Source organism: Ornithorhynchus anatinus, chromosome 5 (assembly GCF_004115215.2).
Source record: "Ornithorhynchus anatinus isolate Pmale09 chromosome 5, mOrnAna1.pri.v4, whole genome shotgun sequence".
Lineage (NCBI taxonomy): Eukaryota > Metazoa > Chordata > Mammalia > Monotremata > Ornithorhynchidae > Ornithorhynchus > Ornithorhynchus anatinus.
In genome coordinates this window covers 57,486,259-57,513,758 of record NC_041732.1, presented here as the reverse complement: position 1 = coordinate 57,513,758, position 27,500 = coordinate 57,486,259, and the positions used below count along the sequence as shown (strand labels likewise).

The 27,500-nt window shown below is 44.9% G+C and overlaps 1 protein-coding gene across 5 annotated transcripts in view; it reads left to right on the top strand.

The window, feature by feature from the left end:
* The window catches only part of CFAP74 (cilia and flagella associated protein 74), a 118,058-nt gene that overhangs the window by 24,931 nt on the left and 65,627 nt on the right, over nt 1–27,500 (top strand). For all 5 annotated transcript variants that reach the window (XM_029064383.1, XM_029064382.1, XM_029064384.1 and 2 more), the window contains exons 7-16: nt 3,850–4,023; nt 5,672–5,782; nt 6,656–6,758; nt 9,719–9,876; nt 11,178–11,397; nt 14,041–14,223; nt 18,489–18,662; nt 21,655–21,773; nt 24,087–24,153; nt 25,687–25,776. In XM_029064383.1, coding sequence (XP_028920216.1) covers nt 3,850–4,023; nt 5,672–5,782; nt 6,656–6,758; nt 9,719–9,876; nt 11,178–11,397; nt 14,041–14,223; nt 18,489–18,662; nt 21,655–21,773; nt 24,087–24,153; nt 25,687–25,776 — 1,399 coding nt within the window. The remainder of the gene's footprint in view (nt 1–3,849; nt 4,024–5,671; nt 5,783–6,655; nt 6,759–9,718; nt 9,877–11,177; nt 11,398–14,040; nt 14,224–18,488; nt 18,663–21,654; nt 21,774–24,086; nt 24,154–25,686; nt 25,777–27,500) is intronic.

Genomic DNA, 27,500 nt, shown 5'->3' with positions numbered 1-27,500 from the left:
CTCTACAAGCAGTTTAGACTGTAAGCTCATTGTGGGCAGGGAATAATAATGTTGGTATTTGTTAAGCGCTTACTATGTGCAGAGCACTGTTCTAAGCGCTGGGGTAGATACAGGATAATCAGGTTGTCCCACGTGAGGCTCACAGTTAATCCCCATTTGACAGATGAGGTAACTGAGGCACAGAGAAGTTAAGTGACTTGCCCACAGTCACACAGCTGACAAGTGGCAGAGCTGGGATTCGAACTCATGACCTCTGACTCCCAAGCCCGTGCTCTTTCCACTGAGCCACGCTGTGTCTGTTTATTGTTATGCTGTACTCTCCCAGGCACTTAGTACAGTGCTCTGCACACAGCAAGAGCTCAATAAATATAACTGAGTGAATGAAAGCGGTCAGTGGGTCCTTCAGGCACTTAAACCCTCACGTACACTTCACGGTGTGCTGCAAACCTGCCCACCCACTCATTCATGATACCCCATGCCCCAGCAGGAGCATGACTGTTGGGGGCGAGGGAATGAGAGCGGCACTGCGCTAATCACTAATGCTAGAATCAGTTCTTCCTCACAAGACCTGCAAGAGGTCAGAAACGATCTGGGCATGTCACTCCCCTTCTTAAACAACTCCAGTGGTTGTCTATCAACCTCTGCTCCAAAAAAAAACTCCTCACTCTAGGCTTTGAGGCTCTACCTCACCTTGCCCCTTCCTACCTCTCCTCCCTTCTCTCTTTCTACCACCCACCCCGCACGCTCCGCTCCTCGGCCGCCCACCTCCTCACCGTCCCTCGGTCTCGCCTATCCCGCCGTCGACCCCTGGGTCACGTCCTCCCGCGGTCCTGGAACGCCCTCCCTCCTCACCTCCGCCAAACTGATTCTCTTTCCCTCTTCAAAACCCTACTTAAAAATCACCTCCTCCAAGAGGCGTTCCCAGACTGAGCTCCTCTTCCCCCTCTACTCTCTCTGCCATCCCCCCTTTACCTCTCCGCAGCTAAAGCCTCATTTTCCCCTTTTCCCTCTGCTCCTCCACCTCTCCCTTCCCATCCCCACAGCACTGTACTCGTCCGCTCAACTGTATATATTTTCGTTACCCTATTTATTTTATTAATGAATTGTACATCGCCTCGATTCTATTTTGTTGCCATTGTTTTTACGAGATGTTCTTCCCCTTGACACTGTTCATTGCCATTGTTCTCGTCTGTCCGTCTCCCCTGATTAGACTGTAAGCCCGTCAAACGGCAGGGACTGTCCCTATCTGTTGCCGACTTGTTCATCCCAAGCGCTTAGTACAGTGCTCTGCACATAGTAAGCGCTCAATAAATACTATTGAATGAATGAATGAAAAGAGGCGTCAATCATTACCAACGAGCGGTTCCATCACCACCACTCCAAAGTTGACCCAGTGTTTTTCGGCATGACTCTACGATATGATTAAACCGCACGCTCAGGGAATAGACTGGTGATCTTAGTATGGGGCCTGCCTCCTGGAGGCCTTCCCTGACTCAGCCCTCATTTCCCCTACTCCCTCTCCCTTCTGCGTCACCTTGGACCAGTACCCCCTAAGAACTTCATTTCCATCCCACCCTCAGCCCCACAGCACTTATGTCTACGTCATTATACTCTGCCGTCTCCCCATGAGTAATTTATTTGAATGTCTGTCTCCCTCTTTAGACTGTAAGCTCCTTTTGGGCAGGGTTCGTATCTACCAACTCTATTGTTCTCTTCCAAGTCCTGAGCACAGTATTAGACCCACACTCTCGATTGTTACTGGTTGATTAACTGCTCCTCAGTGGCAGGGCCTGATGTATGCATGAACCCTAGATCGGTCTTCCAAGAGCTGTGACAGCGGCCCAGCTCTAAGGCTGGAACCATTATTGAGCATTTTTGCCCTTCCCAACCCATCCTCCTGCTTTGTAGCTCTGGTCCATGCCACCTGAAAGCTCCCAAAATGATTGTCATTTATTTAATCATTTTTATTGAGCACTTACTGTATGCAAACCACTGCACTAAGCACTTGGGAGAGTACAATACAACAATAAATACACACATTCCCTGCCCTCAACAAGCTTACAGTCTAGTGGTGGGGAGACAGACATCAATGCAGAGAAGTACATTACAGATCCCGTACATAAGAGCTGAAGAGCTGGGAGGGGATGGTAAAAAAAGGGAGCAAATCAGATGCAGAAGGGTGTAGGAGAAGAGAAAGGGAGGCTCAGTCAGGGAAGGCCTCTTGAAGGAGATGTGCCTTCAGTAAGGCTTTGAAGTTGGGGAGAGTAATTGTCTGTTGGATATGAGGAGGGAAGGCATTCCAGGCCAGAGGCAAGATGAGGGCGAGAGGTCGGTAGCGAGAAAGACGAGATTGAAGTATCATGAGAAGGTGAGCGTTAGAGGAGCTAAGTGTTTAGGCTGGGTTGCAGTAAGAGAGTAGCGAGGTGAGGAAGGTTGAGGGTAAGGCAGCCTTCTCTTCACTGTCCCTTGCTTTGTCCCTCCAGAGGTCATCTGGGTCTCAGCAGGACAGAATCCAATCATTAAGAACCAATTACTGGCTCTCTTCTTGTGGGCCGGGAAAGGCGAGTCAGCAGAATTCCTCATCAGGTTGATTCCTGGATCATTAATATTGTGTGCTTTTAATTATCACTAAATTATTCATTCAGCCAATAAATGAAAACACATTTACCGCCTGTGCAGAAAGCAGTGCTAGAACGTTGCGGGTCACGGTTGAGGTCCAGACATCAAAGCTGCCTCGTGAGGCAGATGGACAGCTTTTAGCCCACATGCCGGGAGAGGAAGCAGTACGCTCTGTTTTCTACTGGGTTTTTGATGCTTTCGCTCTTTCCATGACAGCCTCCTCCATCCTAAATATAAAACAACTTTAAATATTGTTAAATTCTGATAGCCTGAAAGCAATCAAATGTCGCAGCTCCAGAACGGTCCAAAGAACTCAGATTTTTCATGTGTTTTTCAGCATTCTCATTTGTGAAATTGGAGTAGGAATGGTGTTCACTTACAGCCTCCTGGGGTCCATTTGTTGTAGTAGATGCTTGTAACAGAAGAGTCCTGTTCCTATGACAAAGATATCATTGATGCATTGGCCCAAGTTAAAGGTTGATTAGCCAAGCCCCAATGGCCCCAAGCCACCATCTAGCTCCTGTACTTTTCTTGGACCAATGGTGATTTTACTGGCCTTGAAAAATGACTGGGGAGTGAATATCAGCCCTCCTAGGACAATCAGTGGTATTTTTTGAGTACTTAATGTGGGCAGAGCAAAGACATCAGCTGACAACAGTTGATAGGCTAATAATAATAACAATAATAGTAATAATTGTGGCAAATTGGGCTGGACACAGTCCCTGTCTCATATGGGGCTCACAGTATTAATCCCAATTTTAAAGATGAGGTAACTGAGATGCAGAGAAGTGAAGTGACTTGCCTAGAATCACACGACAGACAAGTGGCAGAGTAGAGATAAACCCCCAGGTCCTTCTGACTTCCAGGCCCATGCTCTTTCAGCTAGACCACGCTGCTTCTCTGTCCTCACCAAGGCTGAACAAACCAGTTTGGAAATAACAAAGCTTTTCTGAAATATTTTGTCGAGGGCATCCAGTTTTGCTACAGAGAAATGGCAGTAGGCAACTGTGGCCACCAATTTATTTTTTGCCAGAACGTTTGCTGTCTTGTAAGCATGACTATAGGGATGGTAATAGAATTTATTGACCCCTACATAGTGCACTGCACGGTACTAAGCACACCAGCAGTCCCAGACACAGACCCTGCCCACAAGGAACTTCTGCTCTAGCAAGTGAAGAGATCCGAAACCAAGTCTTTTTCCAGGTTAATGATGAGGACTCTATTTGCAAGGTACAATATGTGGCATGTTGCCATTGAAGAAGGAAGATTCGCAAGTCTTCGCCAAGCTCTTGAAAAGGAAGAGGAGGAGTTAGAGAGACAGCGCATTGAACAGGTGGCAGAGAGACTTAGGAAGGAGAAAGCAGCATTTTCGAAGGCAAAGCGAAAGGAACAGATCAGGAAAAAGTAAGTACCACAAACCTGCAACGGGCCTCCCTTTGGGCATTGCCGGTTGTCTCCGACGGTGAGGTTGGGGAAGCCCGAGTTATCGCCACTGAAGATAGGAGAAAAATCTGGCCCAAGAAATGCCACAGTCACCCACTCAACCTTTGGTTAGGTAGGTTGGTTTACCTGGCTTTAAGCCTGTGACACAAACATTCATAAAGGAGGACTGAAGGTAGAAATATATGGTATGTTTGCATTCTTTGGATGCAGGATCATGTGATAGCTTCAAATTTCAGTTCTCATGCTTACTGTAGAAGTAAAAGGATTTATTGAGCTCCTACTTTGTGCAAAAATTAGATTATGGGCTTGGGAAAGTACGATGGAAACCCAAGGCGTTCCTTGACCACAAGGAGCTTATGCTGTAATTGGTGTCAACAGAAATGGGATTAAGTAGTACCTACTGCTACTCATCTCACATTTCTTTTGAATTGTTGAATTTCTTGAAATACTGTTTGCCTATATTTTATAAATCATTCAAAAACCCCATTCGACTAATATCGAACAGTATTTCTGATCGGGGACAGAGCATACCAGTTTTTATAAGTTTTGGTAGTTAGGGTTTGTATCACCGCAAACAAGAGACTGTTCTGTGATTGTGCTGGTGTTATTTATTTATAAGGCAGAATATTTTACTATTTTAAAAAACAGTAATAAACAGAATTCCTTCTTTCTCATTCACTAGCTCCTCTTCCACCTCATCTTCCCCAAGTGTTCTCAATCGTACCTCCCACTCCCCAAAAACTCCAATCGACACCTACCTCCTAGCGCAACAAGCGAAAACTCCTTACCATTGGCTTCAAGACTGTCCACCAACTCTCCTCCCCCACTCCTCCCCAGCTTGCACTCTTCATCCTTTTTCATGATCAGCTTTTAACCTCAGCTTTTAACTGAACCTCACTTTTGACTCTCCATCCTCCAACCCTTGGCTAATCCTGTCTAGAACTCGCTCTTCTCCCCTCCCCAAATCTAACACCTCTCTTCAATGCCCTCTGAAAATCCTCTCTCCTCCAAGACATCTTTCCCAATTAATTCACAACACCCTCCTTGTGTCAATCCAACATCTCCCCCCGCTTAACATTTATGTAATTTAATCCTACCCACAACACTTATGTGCATGTGTGTATTTATTTGCAGATTTAATTATTTTGTCAGCTATTTCATCCTGACACATTTGTGCTATTCCTCATTTTAACTTTGTTCTTCCACTTGCTCCCACTGTATGGAAATAACTTCTGCCACTCTGTCTCTGCCGTCAGAGGGCATGGAGCCTGTATTTTGCTTGTGTTGTACTTTCCCTAGCATTTAGTTGGGTACTCGATTGAAATAGAAAATGGAAATTTCTGTTTATTTCCCCCTAAGCTCATTAGGGACAAGGAATGTGTCTGCTAATTCTGGTGTATTGTGCTCTCCCAAGCACATAATATGGTGCTCTGCACATAGAAAGAGCTCAATAAATACCATCGATTGATATTTTTCATCTAAACAAAGTCACGTATCAGTGCTTCACCCTGCAGATCGGGGGCTTTTTCGTGAATGTGTTACGTACCTACTTCTCCTAATCCTCCCTTTCTGTGGTTCCGGAATCTGTCTCCCGGCCTCTCCTTTGCAGGAAAGAGGCAGAAGCCCAGCTAGACTATGAGCTCCAGCATCGCAAAATTGTACAAGATGCCCAGCTGAATCACAAGAAAGCAGTGCAGTTTCTAAGAGCCACACTGACAAGGTACTCATTAAGTGTTCTGCCCTCCAACATTTCTTTCCTTTGCTCTAGCACCGAGGAGAAGCTTGCCAGGGTAAGGAATGTGACCACCAACTTTTATTCAGTGCTTTGTACACAGTAAGCACTTAGTAAGTACCACTGATGGACTGATTGAGATATTAGTTCATGAACAGAAAAATCTAATTTTTCTAAATGATGAATTTGGACTACATCCAAATGTCCAGTCTTCCTTCTCTCATATATGTATGTGCCTTTCATAGTTGAAGAAGATGATTTTTCACCTGAGGGTGTGTGTCTGTCTGTCTGTCGGTCCTTCATATTTGAAGAAGATGGTGATTTTCACCAGAGGCCATTTTGGTGTGAATGAAAAAGCCAATGGGGGACCCACAGACACAAGCACATCATACATACCCAAAGACTGTCCTCTTACTGTTTTCAATGGCATTTACTGATCACTTACTGTGTGAAGAGCCCTTTAACAAGCCCTTGGGAAAGTACAACCCAACAGAGTTGATAGACACATTCTTTGCCCACAGTGAGCTTGCGGTCTAGAGGACTTTCTGTCATGCCATCTATTCTGTCATGCTTTTTCACCCCGGGACTCCAAATTGAAAATGAGTTAAAAAAAAAGAAACACTTGCCAATTCTGTAACATTCCCAGCAAATGCTTGGATTCATTTTCCCAAGGGAAGCTTCTAGAACATAACCGGACAAATGTTCTTTTCTTGGTTAAGTGGGGACTCAGCACAGCAGTATTGTTTTCTTTTTTTTAATTCTTATTTTAATTTTTTATTAATTTTCATTCTCTTTTTACTCTTTTAAAGCCAAACCTTTCTTAAACTGATCCATGATTTAAATGCCTCTTTCTCCTTACAGAATTCGAAAGAAAGAAAAAAAAGAAGAACTGAAATCCCGGGAGCACATGAAAAAGCGGATGGAAGCTGTGCTGACGCTGAAAAGAAACCTCACCGCAAACCGGGTACAAATCTGCAAATAAGCCCCAGTGCCTTTCCTCACAATTTCTCCTTACGAAGAACACCACTCCACATCCGGTCACTTCTTCCCAGTGATGCAGGCCGAGAGATTTCACCCATTGGCATTGTTGGCCACTGATGCCAGTCAAACCCTCCCACCTTTGGCCTAAATCACCTCATCACAACAGGAAATGATTTGGGGGAAGGGGGCATCTCATATACCCTGCCCTGCCATGCCCTGCCCATTTTCTCTCTAAGACTCCTCCTGGACTCCACAATTCTTCTAGAACCTCATGAGGGGAGGGATGGCCTCTGATGGTAAGCGAGGGAAAAATCTGTCTCAGGGAGTCCTGTCAGAGGGGTCGATCACAGCTGAAAATTTGAAAGATCCAGCTTTACTCGGCCCAAATCAGAAGATTTGCCTGAGTCAGAAGGAACCCGAGAGGGAATAAAGGAAGGAGAGAGAGCTTCAGAGGTGCCTAGAGAAACACTCTAGTTTCAGGGATTTGGGCAGACTTTTCTATAATGTCAATGCATTATTCTACATGCCCAGGGTGATTCCTGCAAGTTAATAATCATTGTCATATTTGTTAAGCGCTTACTATGTGCCAAGAATATTCTAAGCTCTGGGGTGGACAGAAGATAATCAGGTCTCACATGGTGTTCAGAGACTAAGTAGGAGAAAGAACAGGTATTGAATCCCCATTTTGCAGATGAGGGAACTGAGGTCCAGAGAAGTGAAGTGGCTAGCCCAAAGTCACACAGCAGTGGTGGAGCTGAGATTAAATCCCAGGTTTTCCAACTCCCAACCTGTGCCCTTTCCATTAGGTCATGCTGCTTTCCTTAATGTAATATTACTTAAAGTAATAATGTCATTGGAAAGAGAGGGGTCAGATGTAATAATGTCTTTGGAAATACAGGGGGCACCGCGTTTTTCCCTGCCTTAGAGTGACCAAATGACTAATGTCGGCCCTAGGTTGTGGTCTTGCAGTAAGGTAAACAAACTTACAGTGTGTCCAGTGCCTTGCAGCACATGGCCACAGCCGTCTCTTCTGACCCAGCAGAGCGCCATATCAAAATGGGCTCGCATTGTCAGAGAGACAATTGACGGAAGCCTTGATAGGCTAAGGGTCAATCTGGCCTGGTCAGTCACATCAGACCAGAGAAACCAGTAGTGTAGCCTAGTGGATACAGCACAGGACTGAGAGTAAGAAGGACCTGGGTTCTAATCCCAGCTTTGCCACTTGTCTGCTGGGTGACCTTGGGCAAATCACTTCACTTCTTTGTGCCTCAGTTACCTCATCTCTAAAATGGGGATTAAGACTGAGGGCGCTCTTTGGGACCGAGACTGCATCCAAACCGATTACCTTGTATCTGCTCCCTCACTTAATAGAGTGCCTGGCACACAGTAAGCACTTAACACATATCACAATTATTATTTTTCTCTTTTTGCTAAGCTGGCTTCTGCTCTGCAGACCTAGAAGCAGAGTGGCCTAAGGGAAAGAGCACGGACCCAGATGTCAGAGGACCTGGGTTCTAATCCCAGCCCTGCCACTTGTCTGCTGTGTGACCTTGGGCAACTCACTTCACTTCTCAGTGCCTCAGTTTCCTCATCTGGAAAATGGGGAATAAATTCTACTCCCTCCTACTTAGAATGTGAACCCCCGTGGGATAGAAACTGTGCCAATTTGATTATCGTGTATCACCATCATCAATTGTATTTACTGAGTGCTTACTGTGTAGAGCTTTGGAGCTATACAGTGTAACAGAATATAGAATATAGTTTACAGCTTAGAGGGGAGGTAGACATTAATATAAAAAAATTTATAATGTATAGTTTATAGATATGTATATAAGTGCAGTGGGATTGAGGGTGGGGTGCATATTATAATAATAACAATAATAGTGGAATTTAAGTGCTTACTATGTACTAAACACTGGGGCAGATACTCAAGATAGACACAGTCCCTGTCCCGCTCACAAGCTGAGTAGAGGGAGAACAGGTAATAAATCCCCATTTTACAAATGAGGAATTTGAAGCACAGAGAAGTTAAGGAACTTGCCCAGGGTCACACACCAGACAGATGGCAGAGCTAAGATTAGAATCTAGGTCCTCTGACTCCCAGGCTCCAGCTCTTTCCAAATGGTCACATTGCATCACAGCAATCAATCAATAGTATTTATTGAGAGCTTACTGTGAGCAGAGTGCCTGGTACACGGTAAATACTTAAATGCAATAATAATAATGACAGCAGGGATTATTGGGGACTCTGGTTTTCACTGTAGAGTCATAATCTATCATGTAACTAAAGTCCCCTTCAAAGGAAGGAAGGTAGCACATATCATTATCATCATCTTTATCATCATCAACCCCAACAGCATTTTTTGAGTGTTTCCTGTGTGCAGAGCACTAAATTTAGCAAATGGGAATATCATGATAAGATATTCAATTATATTTATTGAAAATTTACTATGTCTAGAGCACTGTGCCAAGCACTTGCATGAGTACAATACAACAGAATTAACAGACACTTTCCCTGCCCATAACAAGCTTACAGTTTAGAGGGGGAGCTTAAGATAAAGTCTTACTATTGTGAAAGTCTGTACATATAATAATGTAATAATAATGTTGGTATTTGTTAAGCGCTTACTATGTGCCGAGCACTGTTCTAAGCGCTGGGGTAGACACAAGGGAATCAGGTAGTCCCACGTGGGGCTCACAGTCTTAATCCCCATTTTACAGATGAGGTAACTGAGGCACAGAGAAGTTAAGTGACTTGCCCACAGTCACACAGCTGACAAGTGGCAGAGCCGAGATTCGAACCCATGACCTCTGACTCCAAAGCCCGTGCTCTTTCCAGTGAGCCACGCTGATATCTGCTGCATTTTACAATCTGGATTTAGTAACTTCCCTTACCTGGTGTGCACTAAAGTTGATGAAACTCTAATTTTCTTTGTCCTCAAGGAAATCCTCCGATCGCTTCAGGCTCGAGAAAAAGCCAAAGTACAAGAAGCCAAACAGCAGGAGCAGAATTTGAAGGAAGCTATATTAGCACAAGGTGGAGATGTTACCAAGCACCTTTTCCATCACAAGCGGCTTGTGGAACTGGAAAAACAGAAACAGTAAGGCAGTGGGGAGAAAGGGAAGGTTGGCCCAGCCCACTGTCAAGTCAGCTTCGGGTTGGGGGAGCCAATGGCATTGACCACCTGGGGTGAAGGAAATACCTAATTTGGTTATCCATGCTGGACAGATTCACCAGAACATCACCATCCCTGCCCTCAATTCCAAGTGCTCAGAGTCTTCCCAAACCATTACAGGGTGGTGCTCAATGGGGCAGCCGGGTATAGTGGATAGAGAAGACTAGAAAGGCCTGGAAGTCAGAAGGTCATGGGTTCTGATCGCGGCTCTGCCACTTGTCTGCTGTCTGAGCTTGGGCAAGTCACTTCACTTCTGGGCCTCAGTTACCTCATCTGTAAAATGGGGATTGAGACTGTGAGCCCCACATGGCACAGGGACTGTGTCCCAACCTATGTGCTTGTATCCACCCCAGTGCTTAGTACGATGTTTGGCACATAGTAAGCACTGAACAAGAACCATAATTATTAATTATTATTAAGTGCTGCCCTCTCTCAAGAGTCCCATTGATTTGTCACATCTTCAAAGGCAAGGAGTGTGTGCGTGTGTGTTTGTGTGTGCACCCACGTACGTGCGCATGGGTGCTCACACATGCCTGCAGCCTGCCCAGGACAACACTTTCAAGTGGCTGGTTGAAAAATGTCCACAGGTCCAACCTGTTTCTTAACAGGCTAAAGTGACCTGATTTATTAGCAATAGGGACAACCTAGTCTTAAGATGAGAACACATGATTGGGAGTCAGAAGACCCCAGTTTTTGGGGTCTGTTGGGGTTTTTCTTTTTAGGTATTTAAGTGCTTACTTTGTGCCAGGCACTGTAGTAAGTGCTGGGGTAGATAAAAGCTAATCAAGTTAGACACAGGATTAACCCCCATTTTACAGATGAGGTAATCGAGGCACAGAGTAGTTAAGTGACTTGCCCAAAGTCACACCAGACAAATGGAGGAGTCAGGATTAGAAACCAGATCCTCTGACGCCCAGGCTCTTTCTATTAGGCTATACTGCTTCCCGACTCCTCTTTTAAGGGTGTTCATACACTCAGAAATAAGCAAACCACTGAAATTCTCCTTCAGCAAAGCTTATACTTCGTTCTCACCCTGGCCTTGTCTCCTTGTTTGGAGTCTCCCAAGAGTTAATGAATCAGTCAGTGGTATTTACTGAGCACTGACTGTGTGCAGAGCACTGTACTAACAGCTTGGAAAAGTACAAAACAGAGAGTTTTCCTCCTGGGGACAAGAGTCTCTGCATCACACTCTTCCTGTAGCTAGGGGTTTCTGTGTTTTCATACAGAGCCTTTGAGGAGGAACAGAAGACTAGAAAGTGTGAGATTGTGGCTCGACTCTTGCAAGAAGAAGCTCAAGGAGAAAAGCTGAAGGCGAAACAGCTTGGCTTCAGTGCCAGGAAGGTTCCAGAAAAAATCAAGATCCACTCAAGCGTGAGAGCCAAGACCCTGGGTTTCTTGGAGATTCTCCCCAATGAGCCAACGGCAACAGCTGCCCCAGCCCTCCAGGTAAGCCGAGAGCGGGTTTCAAATGGAAACCAAAATGTGTCTCAAAATCCAAATCTCCCTTATATTAGTGGAACCCAAAAAGCTCCCCACAGGTTGGACTGTGAGGGATGCCAGGGACTCATATTCTCGCAAGAGCAGACAAGACCCAAGGAACTTTGCTCTCGCCCGCAAAGGCTGCCTGGTTTGATTCAAACTCACCTGAAGCAGGAACTTTCAGGAAGCAAGGTAGATTCCCTTGATCCCTTTCCATCCACCTGGGCCCAGAGGGAGATCGTCAGGTTTCCTTTGAAAAGAGGAAAGTGAAAATAGGTCAGTCAATCAGTCATTTAAGAGTCCCCACTGTTGGCAGAGCACTATACTCAGCACTTGGGAGAGAGCTATAAAATTAGTAGGCATGACCCCCTGCCCTCAGAGAGCTTTCCATCTTCAGCAGAGACAGACACTAAAATACGTTCAAAGTCCTTTTAAGGTCACATTTCCTGCAAGGGACCTTCCCCCACATCTCTCTCCCTTCTGCATTTTCTGTATACTTGGATCTGTGATTTTTGTGTCCTCAGAGGAGGAAACTGAGGCCCAGAGAGGTGAATTTGTTTGCCCAGTACCTCACGGTTGGCTGGTTGCAGAACTGGGACTAGAACTCAGATCTCCTGATTCCCTGTTCCCTTCTCTTTCCACTAGACCATACCACTTCTCTATGGTGATCAACTGCAACGTCCTTCCCCTTGGATGAAGTAGAGGGAACTTTAAACTTGGCTTTGCACCTCAGGTCCCTCTAGAATCTGCTTTAAGACCAGGCTTCTGGTTCAAAAGCAGCATGGTGAGGTGGATAAAGCGGGGGCCTGGGAGTCAGAAGGCCACGGATTCTCATTCCAGCCCCACCACTTGTCTGCTGTGAGATCTTGGGCAGTAACTTCACTTCTCTGTGCCTCAGTCATCTCATCTGTATATTGGGAATTGAGATTGTGACCCCAACATGGGACAGGGACTGTGTCCAACCTGATTTGCTTATACCTACCCCAGTGCTTATTATGGTGCTTGGCACAGAGTAAGTGCTTAAAAAGTACCACAGTTATTGTCATTATTATTATCATTATTATTATTCATCACAGCCCTGAGATCCTGCTAGATCGTAAGCCCCTAGAGGATAGTGCTCATGAATACTAATTCTACTGTCCTCTCCCAAGCAATCGGTGTTGCTGACTGATTGATCTAGTGATTGGTTTCTGGAAAAATATTTCTCGTGTCAGTATAAGCTTACGTCCCACCAGCTGCCTGAAGTGTGCATGAATGGGTGAAACAGGACTATTCTGTCACTTTTTGTGCGTAAACATCCTCCTCAGCACCCCTGATGTTTGAGATATCTTTTATCCACTTAGAAACACTTTGCTACTCATTATCTCCTTGTCATTTTATACCACCGACTTAGGGCTAAACTAGATCTCTTCCATGCAAAGATGACACCTCGACTGGGTATCTGTTCTGGCAGGCTCAATTAGCATAAGATCAATGACTTGCGTTTCAGAGGTTATAAAAATTCCACCACTCCAGTGTCTAATCCAGGCACTGTTTGACAGGGTGTAAAAGGACCATGTGCAGCTAGAGAGATGGTTTGCAATCAGAATATGTGATGAGAGTAGTGAGGTGTATCCAGAGGGCCTGTGGCTTGAGTGCTGGTGGTATGTAACCAAATGGCCCGTAGTCAGAGTTCATTCATTCACTGGCATTTATTGAGGGCTTACTGTATGCAGAGTACTGTACTAAGCACTTGGGAGAGTACAATACAACAGTGAGTTTACAGTCTAGAGGGCCATGTATAACCAGAGGGCCTATAGTCAGAGTGGTGCTGTATAACCAGATGGCCTGGGTTCAGAGTGGTCATGTGTAAGTAGATGGTGTGTTGCCATGTGTCATCAGTCCACCAGGCACTCCGGTGGTTGGAGTGATGGTACGTAAGCTGAGTGTGTACGATCACAGTGTTAGTGGTGGTGGTATGTGACTAGACGGCAAGTGATCGGATCGGTGGTGTTACTAGATAATGTATGGTCTGAGCAGTGGTGGTGTGAAACCAGACAGCCATGACATAGTCATGATGTATAACCTGATGGCCTGAAATCAGAGTGGTGATGGTGTGTGACCAGATGACCTGTAGTCACAAGGGTGATGGTGTGTAACCAGATGGCCTATAGTCACAGTGGTGGTGGTGTGAAACCAGACAGCATGTGGTCAGAGAGATGGTGTGTAATCAGACAGCATGTGGTCAGAGTGGTGGTGGTGTACAATCAGATGGTGTTAGGCCAGAGTAGCAGCGTGGCTCAGTGGACAGAGCACAGGCTTGGGAGTCAGAGGTCATGGGTTCAAATCCTAGCTCAGCCACTTGTCAACTGTGTGACTTTGGGCAAGTAACTTAACTTCTCTGGGCCTCAGTTACCCCATATGTAAATGGGGATTAAGACTGTGAGCCCCACATGGGACAAAGTGATCATCTCGTATCCTCCCCAGTGCTTAAAACAGTGCTTTGCACATAGTAAGCACTTAAATGCCATTGTTATTATTATTATTAACCAGACAGCAGGTGGCCGGAGTGGTTGTGGATCGTCACCAGATGCTAGAAGCTGCTAAAGGATTTTTCCTTTCCCATTTCAGCCCACCAAGGATTTGCATTTCCCATCGGTTCCTCCCTGTAAAAACTGGCCAGGGTTGGAAGGAGCAGTCTCCTTTGAATCCGTCCAAGCTGAGGATGTTCACGTCGACACTGACACTGAAGAAGAAACACTTGCTGAGCCCGAGATTCTGGGCCTTTGGGCTGAAGAGTATAAACCATATAAGGTAATCTTTCATTTCAAACCCAAATTTTTGTCAGTCCCTTTTGTCTCTCCTTTTTTTATGGTGTTTAAGTGTTTACTGTTCTAAGCACTGGGGTAGGTTAATTAGTTCTAACAAAGTGAGACAGAGTTCCAGCCCCTCAAGGGGCTCACAGTCTAAATAGAAGAGAGAGCAGGTATTTAATCCCCATTTTACAGTTGAGGCAATTGAGGCATGCAGAAGTGAAGTGATTTGCCCAAGGATGAGCAAGCAATTGGCAGAGCATTGGGCAGAGCCAGGGTTAGTACCCATGTCCTCTGATTTCCAGGCCAGTGCTCTTTCCACTAGGCCACGCTGCTTCTCATCTCTTCCATGACTGATCAGGGTATCCAACATTTCTAGAGCAACTGATCATTTTAGACAGTTTTGAGGTGTTCTTCTAGGGATCCTTATCATGTTCCTGGAATGATCTCCTTTGAATGAAGAAGAAATGAAGGATTCAAGTGGCCTAGGTGGTCAGCATTTCCCAGAAGAGCTGAGGTCAGACTGTGCAGTCCTAAATTTAGTGGAAAGACCACGGGCCTGAGAGACAGAGGCCCTGGGTTCTAATCCCAGCTGTGTCACTTGTCTGCTGTGTGACCTTGGGCAACATGCTTCACTTCTCTGGGCCTCAGTCCCCTTATCTGTAAAATGGGAATCGAATGCTCCCTTCCTCTGATTTAGATTATGAGCCCCATGTAGTACAGGGACCATGTCCAACCTGATTACCTTATATCTACCCCAGCACTTAGAGCAGTGCTTGACACATAGTAAATACTTAACAAATACTGTAATTGTTATTTGTGTTGTAATACAGTCAGGCGAAGCAACTGGCTAGAGGGGACTCCAGTTTGTGGTCATCATTTCATTGGTGTCTAGTACAATATTACTCTCTGTTCTCCTAACTGGGGAACGCATGCCAGGATCTGTCTGGGAAGACATATGTCACTGCACATATGGTCCTTCGTTTAACTTTGAAAGCTTCACGTGACCCTCTGACCAGCATTTCCTGTGGAAAACCTTTTGGGGTTTTTGGAAATAATAAAAGTGAGTCTTTCAGCAACATTCTGGAGCCAAGATTAAGAAGACTGAGACTCTGAGCCTCTAAAGTCTGCAAGTGAAAACCAAGCATTTGCCCTGGCCAGCCAAGAGTATGCACATCTTCAAAAGACTTCTCCTCCAGTTAAAATGAGGGTATTTAAGAAGCACTTTTTTGTGCCAAGCACTGGGATAAGTACAAGATAGATACAAGAAACAGAATATAAACATGGCACAGACAATGGAAGCACTTACAATTCAAGTCACAATAGCAAAGAGAGTAGAAAGGTATAAGGATGAATAAAGTCCTCCCCTCTCCAGGCACACAGTAATTATACTAATAGTAATAATAATAATAATGATATAAGTATAGTGGTACCTGCTAAGTGCTTACTGTGTGCCAAGAATTGTACTAAGCTTTGGGATAGATAGAAGATAATCAGGTTGGATACAGTCCCTGTCCCACAGGGGACTCACAGTCTTAGTCCTTGGAACCAAATTGCCACCACCTCCTTAACTTTCATCCTTTACCAAAGACTCGGAGCCCGCAGGTCCTGAAATTCCTGACATCTGGATCTCACAGTGGGCAAAGTTATTTTAATGTCTTTCTCACCCTGAGGACTGTAAGCTTCTTGTGTGCAGGGATCTCGTCTCCCAACAATATTGTACTGTACTTTCCCAAGCACTTGAAACAGTGCCCTGTACACAGTTAGCGCTCAGTAAAAAATATTGATTGATTGATTGATTCCTGTGATGATTAGTGGGTAGAAGGAGGATAAGGAAGGTTACATTCAGGCCTTTGGCATGTCAAATTTGACCCTGCAATGAGGGGCATATAGAGCAGTTACTAGGAGAGTGTGTACCTAGCAGCTGACGCTGAGGAATATGGACTCCTCAAGTCACCCATTTTTTTGTGGATGAGAAATAACCGGGGGACTCCAGAGGGGTACCCCTTGGCCCACTCCTCCTCTCGACCATGACTCTCCAAATGCCCCATTGCAGAATCACCCTGGCCTGGTAAAGAAGTGCCTCTGTATCATTTCTGATTTAGCTGTGTCAGAAAATCGATGTGACCAGCATTCAATCAATCAGTGGTATTAATTGAATGCTTACGGTGGATAAATCTGTACCACTGTACTAAGCACTTGGGAGAGTATAAAACAGCACAGTTGGTAGTCATGTTCCCTGCCCACAGTGAGCTTTCAGTCTAGACAGGGAGACAGACATTATTATATAACTAATTTATAATGTACAATTTAAAGATATATACATAAGTGCTGTGGGGTTCAGGATGGCATGAATACCGAAAGCCCAAATGTCACAGATCCAAGTGCATAGACTACGTGGGAGGGTCAGAGAGCCGGGGAAAAGATGACTTAATGGTGGAAGGCCTCTTGGAGAAGATGTGACCTTAATAAGGCCTTGAAGGTGGGAAGAGTGATGGTCTGGTGTCTATGGACGGGAAGGAGATTCCAGGCCAGAGGGAGGACGTGGGAAAGAGGTCGGGAGCCAGGTAGATGATCGTTAATTGGGTTTTGGTCAGCCCCACCCATTGTTTCCCCCTTCAGCTTCTAGCCCTTAAAACAATCCCTTAGTATAGTGCTTTGCATGCAGTAGGTGCTCAATAAATAAGATTGAATGAAAATCACAGAATCTATGAGGAAAATGAGCCTCCAAACTGGCTTGCATTTTTCTGTCTTAGCCTTTGGGAAAACCTGGCTCAATTTGATTGGTTTGGTTTGCTATTACCCAATTTTTTTTTTTAACCCAAGTAGAGAGATTGCACCTCCAGATGCTATGTGTCTTCTAGTAGCCCCAAACTTCTCATTCAAAAAACACCGCATGACTCCTTGAGAGCAAGAGGTGGCTGAGAGCTGTCATAGAGGCTTTGCTCTTTTTGACTAGTTAGCAGCAAGACTTCTGGCTCCTTCCCACTTGGAGACCGCCTCCGTCTAAGGATCTACTCAGCTTTCTCAGACCCAACAAAGGAAAACTCAGATCCCAAACTCAGCCTTCCAGCTGGCAACCTTGAGCTGTTGGTTTGAGCCAGAAGGGCACTGCTTGTGCCTTACGTTCCCCTGCCAATCTGACACACTTTGGGCCAGGGTATGGTGAGCGAGGCCAATTTAAGCTCTGCATTCTAAGTGGTGCTCATGGTCAACTTGGTTCGCCATGAGGTCGAACATCGTGTTGTAAAGTTGTGCAGAAAAGCCAATTTTCTTGTGCATTAAGGTATAATTCCATTTTTGTACAGATGAAGGATGACTATAATTATGCCGTGTTGTCTCTTTAAGATGCGAAAGAGCCAATTCCGCCCTTCTATGTAAACACACAGTTGCTGCTGACTCATGCAAGTTTATTGGGACATTTGAGGATCCTCAGAGGACGGGGTCCCTCAAAACGCAAAACTGAAATGACAAGACAAGGGCAATCTCTGATCCCCAAGGATCAGCCACCATCTCACTTTCCAGACCCGTTCCTGGATTGCTTCCCAACCCTGGAGACTGGATCCTAAGCTGGATCTAGACTGTAAGCTCGTGGTGGACAGGGAATGTGTTTGCTTACTGTTGTTTCGTACTCTCTCAAGAGCTTAATATAGTGCTTTGCACCCATTAAGTGCTCGATAAATACAATTGAATGAATGAATAATGCAGAATGAAAAGCTGAAACAAATGGAGGCTCGGTTGAAGGGATCCATAGGGGAAGGAGACAAGACAGGGCTGACACATGGTCCCCTGGCCAATCTTGCTTTACTCCACTACCTGTGAAGGACCCTTGGCAGCTGGACTTGACAGCTCTTGTTCCCATAATTCCCCACACAAATCTAGGCTAATAAAACATTTATTTTCAGTCTCACTGAAGTATGTTAATTATTTATTTTAATTGTCCCTTTTGAGAAATTTCCCTCCTTGTAGCACTCTAGGACTGAAGGGTCTTCCCTCACAGTAGTGTCATGGACTGGAAATTTCCTAACCTGCCTTTTTTCTCCATTTCCATATGTCTGTGTCCCACGGGAGTTTGGTGCCTCTGTAATTCATGCTTCTCATTTGGTAAAAGTAAAAACCTACAAATTCGACATCACTCGCATCTCAGAGTTTGTCTTCATTTCCTTTTCCCTCTCTTCTCCTTACCACTGAGATTAGTGACAGAGAAATCACGGCCGCTGTTAGCTGTTAATACTTGGAAGTGGATTTTTTTCCTTATGTTCCCAGGTCCCAAAGGATGAGGTGGATCGAAAGCCTGTGGGTGGGACTCAGATGGACAAAGATATCTTGGCTCACACCCTGGAGAAACTCCGAGCTGGAATCATTCGCAAACAAGTTGTGTCCGGACATGAATTTAAGGGCTGCCCCTTCTATAGCAAGCCAGACCTCATTCACTTTAAGGTGGGTTGTCTCTTTAGATTCTGGATATTGTTCAGAGGAGCAAATAGAGAATGAACTCTATAGATCTTCTATGACCTCACCTCCTATAAGATGGTTATTTAAGACATCTCTGCCCCTGTCCTCTTCAACTCCCTTCACGCTCGTATCTCCTCCTGCCTCCATAACATCTCTACCTGGATGTCTGCCCGCCACCTAAAACTCAACATGAGCAAAACTGAGCTCCTCATCTTCCCTCCCAAACCCTGTCCTCTCCCTGACTTCCCTATCACTGTGGACAGTACAACCATCCTTCCTGTCTCTCAGGCCCGCAACATCGCTGTCATCTTTGACTCAGCTCTCTCGTTCACCCCACACATCCGATCTGTCACCAAAACCTGTCAGTCTTACCTTTATACCGCCAAGATCCACCCTTTCCTCTCCACCCAAATGGCTATCTTACTGTTACGGGGTCTCGTGATATCCCGGCTAGATTACTGTGTCAGCCTGCTCTCTGATCCCCCTTCCTCCTCTCTCTCCCCGCTCCAGTCTATTCTTCACTTCGCTGCTCGGCTCATCTTCCTGGAGAAACGCTCTGGTCATGTCACTCCCCTTCTTAAAAACCTCCAGTGGTTGCCTATCAACCTCCGCACGAAACAAAACTTCTCACGCTAGGCTTCAAGGCTCTCCATCACCTTCAAGGCTCATCATCCCCTCCTACCTCTCCTCCCTTATCTCTTTCCATGGCCCACCCCGCACGCTCCACTCCTCTGCTGCCCACCTCCTCCACGTCCCCCATTCTCGCCTATCCCGCCTTTGACCCCTGGGCCACGTCCTCCCACAGTCCTGGAATGCCCTCGCTCCTCACCTCCACCAAACTAATTCTCTTCCCCTCTTCAAAACCCTACTTACAGCTCACCTCCTCCAAGAGACCTTCCCAGACTGAGCTCCCCTTCTCCCTCTACTCCCTCTATCGCCCCCCTTCACCTCTCTGCAACTAAACCCTCTTTTCCCTCATTTCCCTCTGCTCCTCCCCCTCTCCAGGCAGGGGAGAGACAGGGCAGGGACTGTCTCTATCTGTTACCGATTTGAACATTCCAAGTGCTTAGTACAGTGCTCTGCACATAGTAAGCGCTCAATAAATACTATTGAATGAATGAATTAATGAAAAAAAAGTCTTTCATGGTGAAATATGAATCAAGCCAGTTTGCCATCTTTGCAGTCTTGCAGTGGAGTCAGAAGTGTTTCTCCACTCAACTGTAAGCTCCTTGAAATCAGAGATTGTGTCTTCTGACTCTAGAAATAATAATTAAAATGATAATCATTGCATTTGTTGCATGCTTACTATGTGCCAGGCACTGTACTGAGTGCTGGGGTGGATACAAGCAAATCGGGTTGGATACAGTCCCTGTCCCACATGCAGTTCACAATCTCAATCCCCATTTAACAGTTGAGGCAAGTGAGGCCCAGGGAAGTGAAGGGACTTACCCAAGGCCACAGAGCAGACAAGTGGTGGAGTCAGGATTAGAATCCATGACTTTCGGACTCCCAGGCCTGTGCAGTATCCACTACACCATTGTATTCTCCCAAGTGCTTTGTACAGAGGTCTACACACAGTAAGTGCTCAATAATAATAATTATTATTATGGTATTTGTTAAGTGCTTACTATGTGCCAAGCACTGTTCTAAGCACTGGCCTAGGTACAAGATAATCAGGTTCTCTCACTTGGAGCTCACAGACTTAATTCCCATTTTACAGATGAGGTAAATGAGGCACAAAGAAGTGAAGTGACTTGCCCAAAGTCACGCAGCTGCTAAGTGGCGGAGGCGGGATTAAACCCACAACCTCTGATTCCCAAGCCTGTGCTCTTTCCACTAAGCCACAGTTCCATTGATGTATTGAGCCAAGATCCTGTCATTGAGACCAGTAGTTTCCCAGGAAACGGTTTATATTTTCTGCTAAAGAACAAAAAAAAATCCCTTCAAAACCCAAAACTTCAAAAAAAAAAAGTACCCCTTTGTTCAACATTGAACAAAGTGGCAGAGGAGGGGAGTGCTTTCTTTTCTCCCCATGTGTATCTGGGACCAGTAAAATTGGAAAATCTTCAGGTAGGGGGCTTAAAATGACCTATTTTAAGTAGATAATGGATCAATAAGGAGGCAGCATGGCCTAGTGGAAAGGAAACCTGAGTTCCAGTCGCAGCTCTGCCACTGGCCTGCTGTGTGACCTGAGGCAAGTCACCTAACCTCTCTGTGCTTCAGTTTCCTCATCTGTAAAATGGGAGTAAGATAACTGCTGTCCCACCCTTTTGGACTCTGAACCTCATGAGGGACAGAGATTGGGTCAAATCTGTTTATCTTGTATCTACTCCAGCACTTAGCACATAATAAGTGCATAATTAATGTCTTGAGTATTAAGCAGCATTTAGAAAGATTTAGTTCTGTTCTGCGCAAGTTTAGCCAATGGTTTGTAGATTTGTGTCTGGGTGCTGGTTTCTGGAGATGCTGCTCAAGTGAGATGCACTTTAAAGTACAATGACTCAAGTACAGTAGTCTTATCCTTCTACCCTGGCTGGTTCGTTTCTGTTTCCCAGAGTCCCCTTCATCTCAGGTCAGGAAGCCAGGGATGTTCCTGCTAGTAGTCCAATCTGCTGGCTCCCATCCTCTGGTCTTTCACCCACTGTAGCTGTTTTCACAGCAGGGATTTCCCCAAGGGGCTGGCATGATGTAGTCAATCTCCTTTTCTTTGCTTTTCTTGGCAACCATGCAGTTGTTTCATTTGCCTTTAATGAAGGCAGCCATGAATCTGAGCCACGGAGAGGCCTGCGTTTAGTCGGGCTGAGCGGGGACTGCATTCGTTATCGAGAGTGCCTGCTGAGAGGGGTGGGATGAGAGGGGAAATGTCACCCTGGACAGAATTAAACCACTTAAATGGATTCGGCTTCGTCTGGTCCCAAATCTCTGGAACCGCTTCCCGTTGCCTCCCGGAGACTGATTTTGTCTTTTGTGTTTCCAGGACTTTGATGTTGGTAAAACCTACAAGAAGAAGATGACATTAATAAATGCATCCTTCAGTGTCAACTACTGCAAGCTAGTGGGAGTTGGGGAGCATCTCAAAGATTTCATTGACATTCAGTAAGTAAACAGCCATCACCCCCACAGCTTGGGAAGATAACGTTTCCCTTCCTTCGCATTGTGAGTCTGACGGTACTAAAGCTGGGTGGCACTCCGTCTTTTACCCTAGTGTTTAAACTGGGGGAAAATATCCCAAACAGAATATTTTAGCATAAAATGCTTTTCCTGTCCTTAGTTCCTTTTCCCCTTCCTTCCTTTTCTTCTCTTCCTTCGCTTTTTCCCCCATTCTTTCCTTTCTGTCCTCCCTGACTTCTCCCCCTTCTTCCTCTCCCTTTCCTTCTTCCTTTCTTTTTTCTTTTTCCTTTTCCGCTTTCTTCACCTCTTCCTCCTGCCCTCCCTTCTCTCCTTTTCTTCTCTTCCTTTTCCTTCTTTTCCCTCTTTTTTCTCTCCCCTCCTTCCTTCCTTCTCCCCCTTTTCTCTCCCTTTCTTCATCCTTACTTCTCCCCTCTCTTCTTCCTCTCCCCTTTCCTCCTCCCCTCCCTTCTCCCCGGCTCCTGGTGTCCTTTGTCCCCGACAGCTGGCAGCCAGAGGTGGGAGTCTGTCATTAACTACCATCATCGTCCTCATCAGTGGTATTTATTGAGCATTTACTGTATGCAGAGCACTATGCTAAGCACTTGGGAGAGTACAATATAACCAAGTCAGTAGATCTGGTTTCCGTTTCTGACAACAGCAATTCAACATCTCCTGCTTAAGATGAGCTCTTCAGCATTGCTAACCACTCATTCAATCAGATTGATTGATTGATTGAGTACCTATTGAGTGCAAAGCACTGGGCTGGGCACTTGAAAGAATATATCAGCAACAAGATACATGTTCCATACCCACAAGGTGCTTACATTCTAACAGAGGACACAACCAGACAGAAATATTTTCACAAATAGTGAAACACAGGAAATCAGTGTGGCCTAGCAGAAAGAACACAGACCTGGGAGTCAGAAAACCTGGGTTCCATTCTTGGCTCTGCCAGTTGTCTGCTATGTGACCTTGAGCAAGAGAAGCAGCGTGGCTCAGTGGAAAGAGCCTGGGCTTCAGAGTCAGAGGTCATGAGTTCGACTTCCGGCTTTGCCACTTGTCAGCTGTGTGACGGTGGGCAAATCACTTAACTTCTCTGTGCCTCAGTTCCCTCATCTGTAAAATGGGGATTAAAAGTGTGTGAGCTCCAGGTGGGACAACCTGATTACCCTGTATCTCCCCCAGTGCTTAGAACAGTGCTCGGCACCTAGTAAGTGCTTAGCAAATACCAACATTATTATTAACTTCTCTGTGCCTCAGTTTCTTCAACTGTAAAATGGGATTTCAATACTTATTCTCCCTCCTACTTAGATTGTGAGCCGCATGTGGACAGGGACCTTGTCCAACCCGATTAAACTCATATCTACCCAGTACTTAGAATAGAACTTGACACACAGAGCTTAACAAATACCATGATTAAAAAAACCAAGAGGGGAAATAGGAAGAAGAATAAAGAAGTAAATATGACAAATGAAAACACCAGTAAAATTATATATACATTCATACCTATAATTCTATTTATATTGATGCCTGTTTACTTGTTTTGACGTCTGTCTCCCACCTTCTAGACTGTAAGCCCAGTGTGGGCAGGAATTGGCTCTCTTTACTGCTGAATTGTAATTTCCAAGCACTTAATACAGTGCTCTGCACACAGTGCTCAGTAAATATGATTGAATAAATAAGTACAAAGGGTAAGAGTAAGGCTTTTCAAATGTGTCCTGTGTCCAACTGTGATCAACCTGACTAGTTTGTATTTATCCTAGTGCTTAGTTTAGTACTTTACACATAGTAAGCACTTAACAAGTACTATTATTATTATTATTATTATTATTCTAATGTGGTAGTTTTTCTGCCATGGGGAATACTAAGCTAATGACTTTTCAATATTGCCTTAATGTAGTTGTCTCCATCCCAAAATCATGGGTTGAAAATCAGGATGCAAGTAGATTCCAAATGAGCAGCTAATGTTAGCCATCAGAAGGCTTGTTGTTGCCTTTTTCAATTTCACTGCTGCCTTGCAAATTTCCCAAGGACTGGGATAACAATAGGACCTGAGCATAAATTAGTCTTTAACACATCTGTATGTCTTGGGGGAAGGATTGAAAGGGAATTTGTGGCCATGAATTAGTATTTCTTTGATTCAGATTCACCCTGGAGAGCAGATATTTGCCAAGTTGGCCCAAGAACCTCTAGTCTCTCATTCTACAAAGAAAAAGCTATTTCCTGATGCAGGGAACTAGGGAACTTGTGCTTCCTTGAATGCCTGTAATTATAAGCTGAATGTTATTGTGATTACAGCTTGGATCCTCCTGGCTCCATGTCAGCTGGAATGTCGTGCAAAGTGGTAGTCACTTTTAAGCCGATGGTACGTGTCTTTGCTTTGGTATTTAACCTATTTATGCCTTTTTATGGTATTTGTTGATCAATCTGTGGTATTTACTGAGAGCTTACTATATTCAGAGCACTGTACTAAGCGCTTGGGAGAGTACAATAGTTAAGCTCTTACTATGTGCCAGGCACTGTACTAAGCACTGGGGCAGATACAAACAAATCAGGTTGGACACAGTCCATGTCCCACACGGAGCTCACAGCCTTAATCCCCATTTTACAGCTGAGGTAACTGAGACACAGAGAAGTGAAGTGACTTGCCCAATATCACCCAGCAGACAGTGGTGGAGCCCGGAGTAGAATCCAGGTCCTCTGACTCCCAGGCCTGTGCTCTTTTCATTAGGCCACACTGCTTCTCTGTGTTTTCCTGCTTCCAGGTAAAGAGTCATAATTGAGGTGACTCCAACTGCCTGATTGGGTGGTGTTGCTCTATTCTGGTTTTTGCCTTCTTTTGTGAAGAATGGTGGAAAATCAGTGTCCAGTTAAACAAGAGTGGAAGAGTATCTCCAAGGAATTGAACAGGGGCTTTGGCGGTGCTTTTCTAAACCAAGGCAGGAAGGATTCCATTCATTCATTCAATCATATTTATTGAGCACACTGTGTGCAGAGCACATACTAAGCTCTTGGGAGAGTACAATACAACAATAAACAGACACATTCCCTGCCCCCAATCTGTTTACAGTCTAAAGGGGTTCATCTGGCCCAATCCCCTGCCTCTGAGGCAGGCAGGTGACTAATTAACCCATTCAAGACAGGAGAGTGCCTATTCTGTCCTTAAGATCTTCAGGTTTGGGGGAGTCCCAGAAGAAGTTTAAATAGCACCAACAGCATTCAAAGTATGATTATTGGAGGACCTGTGGTTAAAGCTTTCCTCCAAACCAAATCAAAATTCTCAGTTGGGATGGAGGACTGCATAAATAATAATAATAATAATAACAATAATGGTATTTGTTAAGTGCTTACTGTGTGCCATGTACTGTTCTAAACCCTGGGGTAGATACAAGGTAATCAGGTTGTTCCGTGTGGTGCTCTCAGTCTTAATCCCCATTTTACAGATGAGATAACTGAGCTGCAGGGAAGTTAAGTGGCTTGCACACAGCACACAGCAGACAAGTGGCAGTGCTAGAATTAGAACCCATGTCCTCTGACTCCCAAGCCCATGCTCTTTCCACTGAGCCACGTTGTTTCTCTATAAATGGAGAGCATTCTTCCCAATGTCCCTCGTGTTACTTAATGAAAGAAGTCTGAGATTAGCAGTCAAAAGACCCTAATTTTAGACCTAGCTCTGCCACTGGCCTGGTTGTGACCTTGGATAAGTCATTTAACTGCTCTGTGACTTGGTTTTCTCATCTGTAAAATGGGAATAAAATACCTGTTCTTACCTCTTGTACTATGATCGCCTTGTGGGACCCATCAAATTATCTTGCATCTACCTCAGAAATGTGGAATTATGTTATGACCTGAATATTTTATGATGGCTGAATTCCCCCATCCCCTTTATTTTTTGAAGATAAATAAAGATCTTGAAGGAGATATTAACTTTCTGGCTCAGACGGGTGCTTTTTCCATCCCACTGAAGTGTACCACAAAGAAATGTGTGGTAAGTCAGATATTTTCCTTGAAATATTTTGAGTTGGGAGAGCCCCAAATCAAATAGATTCCAAGCTAGAATTTCAAACTAAAAGGAAACTATTTAGGGGATATGTGGAGTTCTGCAGCAATTTCTCAGGTCTCCGAATCCAGGAAGTCTGATCCTCACTTACCATCATCAGTGATATTTAATGAGTACTTACTTTGTGCAAAGCACTGTATTAAGCACTTGGGAGAATACAATACAACAGAATTGGCAGAGATATTCCCTGACCACAGCCTCAAACTGGCTCTCACTCTCCTTCTCCCTACATTTTATATGTACAGTTGTTCGATTGCCTCCCGCCCCTTGACAGTCTTACTTTTATAAATCATCCCATTGGAAGCTAGTTCAGGAAAGCCTAAAGTTGTAGAGGAATAAAATTCAGAGTGCAGTTTTCAGAAGGCCTAAGCAGCCTATATTTGGCTTTCCATTATGTTAATCAACTTCCCCAACTTCTTCCCTCTTCCTCATCCATACAGTTTCATCCCACCCTCAGTACTGTAATTAGACTAGTTATCTGCCGAGCATCCAATTTGGTGCAATACACTGTATTGAGCCCTTGAAAAAGTACAAGGGAAGCTGACCAAAGGGAGTTTACACTCTAATTCTAGAGCTCAGTTGATCAATCATATTTATTGAGCGCTTACTGTTTGCAGAGCACTGTACTAAGCTCTTGGGAGTGTATACCAAAACAGAGATGGTAGACATGTTCCCTGCCCACAACAAGTTTACAGTCTAGAGGGGGAGACAGACAATTAATATACATAAATAAACTATGGATATGCATATAAGTGCTGTGGTGCTGAGGGAGGGGTAAAAAAGGGTGTAAATCCAAGTGCAAGGGAGTGGGAGAAAAGGAAATGAGAGCTTAGGCAGAGAAGGCTCATTTCTGTATGCCATTGCTAAAATATCCTTGTGCCTCTTGAGAAGGAAAATTTCTGGTAGTCACTGGCTTTTAAGCCCACAGAAGTCTGGCTTGGATCTCATTTTGCATTACTAAATGCATTATTATTATAGTTCAGAGCACAGTAAGTAGTCCAACCTGGATTTCTGGTAGGTTTCCTGGGAAGCCCATGACTGGAATTCACCCAAGACTTCGAAGGCAATTTCCAGGGGAGTGGACAAATCAGTGCAAACTTCCCAATCTGTGCCCCTTAAAGCATTCCCAATCCTTGGGGAGCCACTTGTGGAGTACAAGAATGCGTGGCCCGTTCTTTGCAGGGCCATCTTATAATGCCGTCCCAGCTCATTAGAGCAAGGGCCAGATTCCCTCACTGGAAGGACTTTATTGCTGTGTGATCTGAAGCAGGCTGAAGTTCTCCTGTGAACACCAGCAATCCCAGTAGTGCCTCTTTCACGGACATTGGACTTGGAGTTCCCTCCAAGGAAAATCTCATTTGGCAAGCTCGTTGTGGACCAGGAATGTGTCTGTTCATTGTTGCAATGTATTCTCCCAAGTGCTTAGTACAGTGCTCTGCACATAGTAAGTGCTCAAGAAACATTCATTCATTTATTGACTGAATACTACCTCCACCCCAACTTGCTCCCATCAGGCCTGCTTTTTAAGGACAGGGAACATGCCTACCAACTCTGTTGTACTGTACTCTCCCAAGCGCTTAGTCCAGTGCTCTGCCTGTAGTAAGCGCTCAATAAATACCATTTATTGATCGAGTGGGTGATAAATAAGCTCC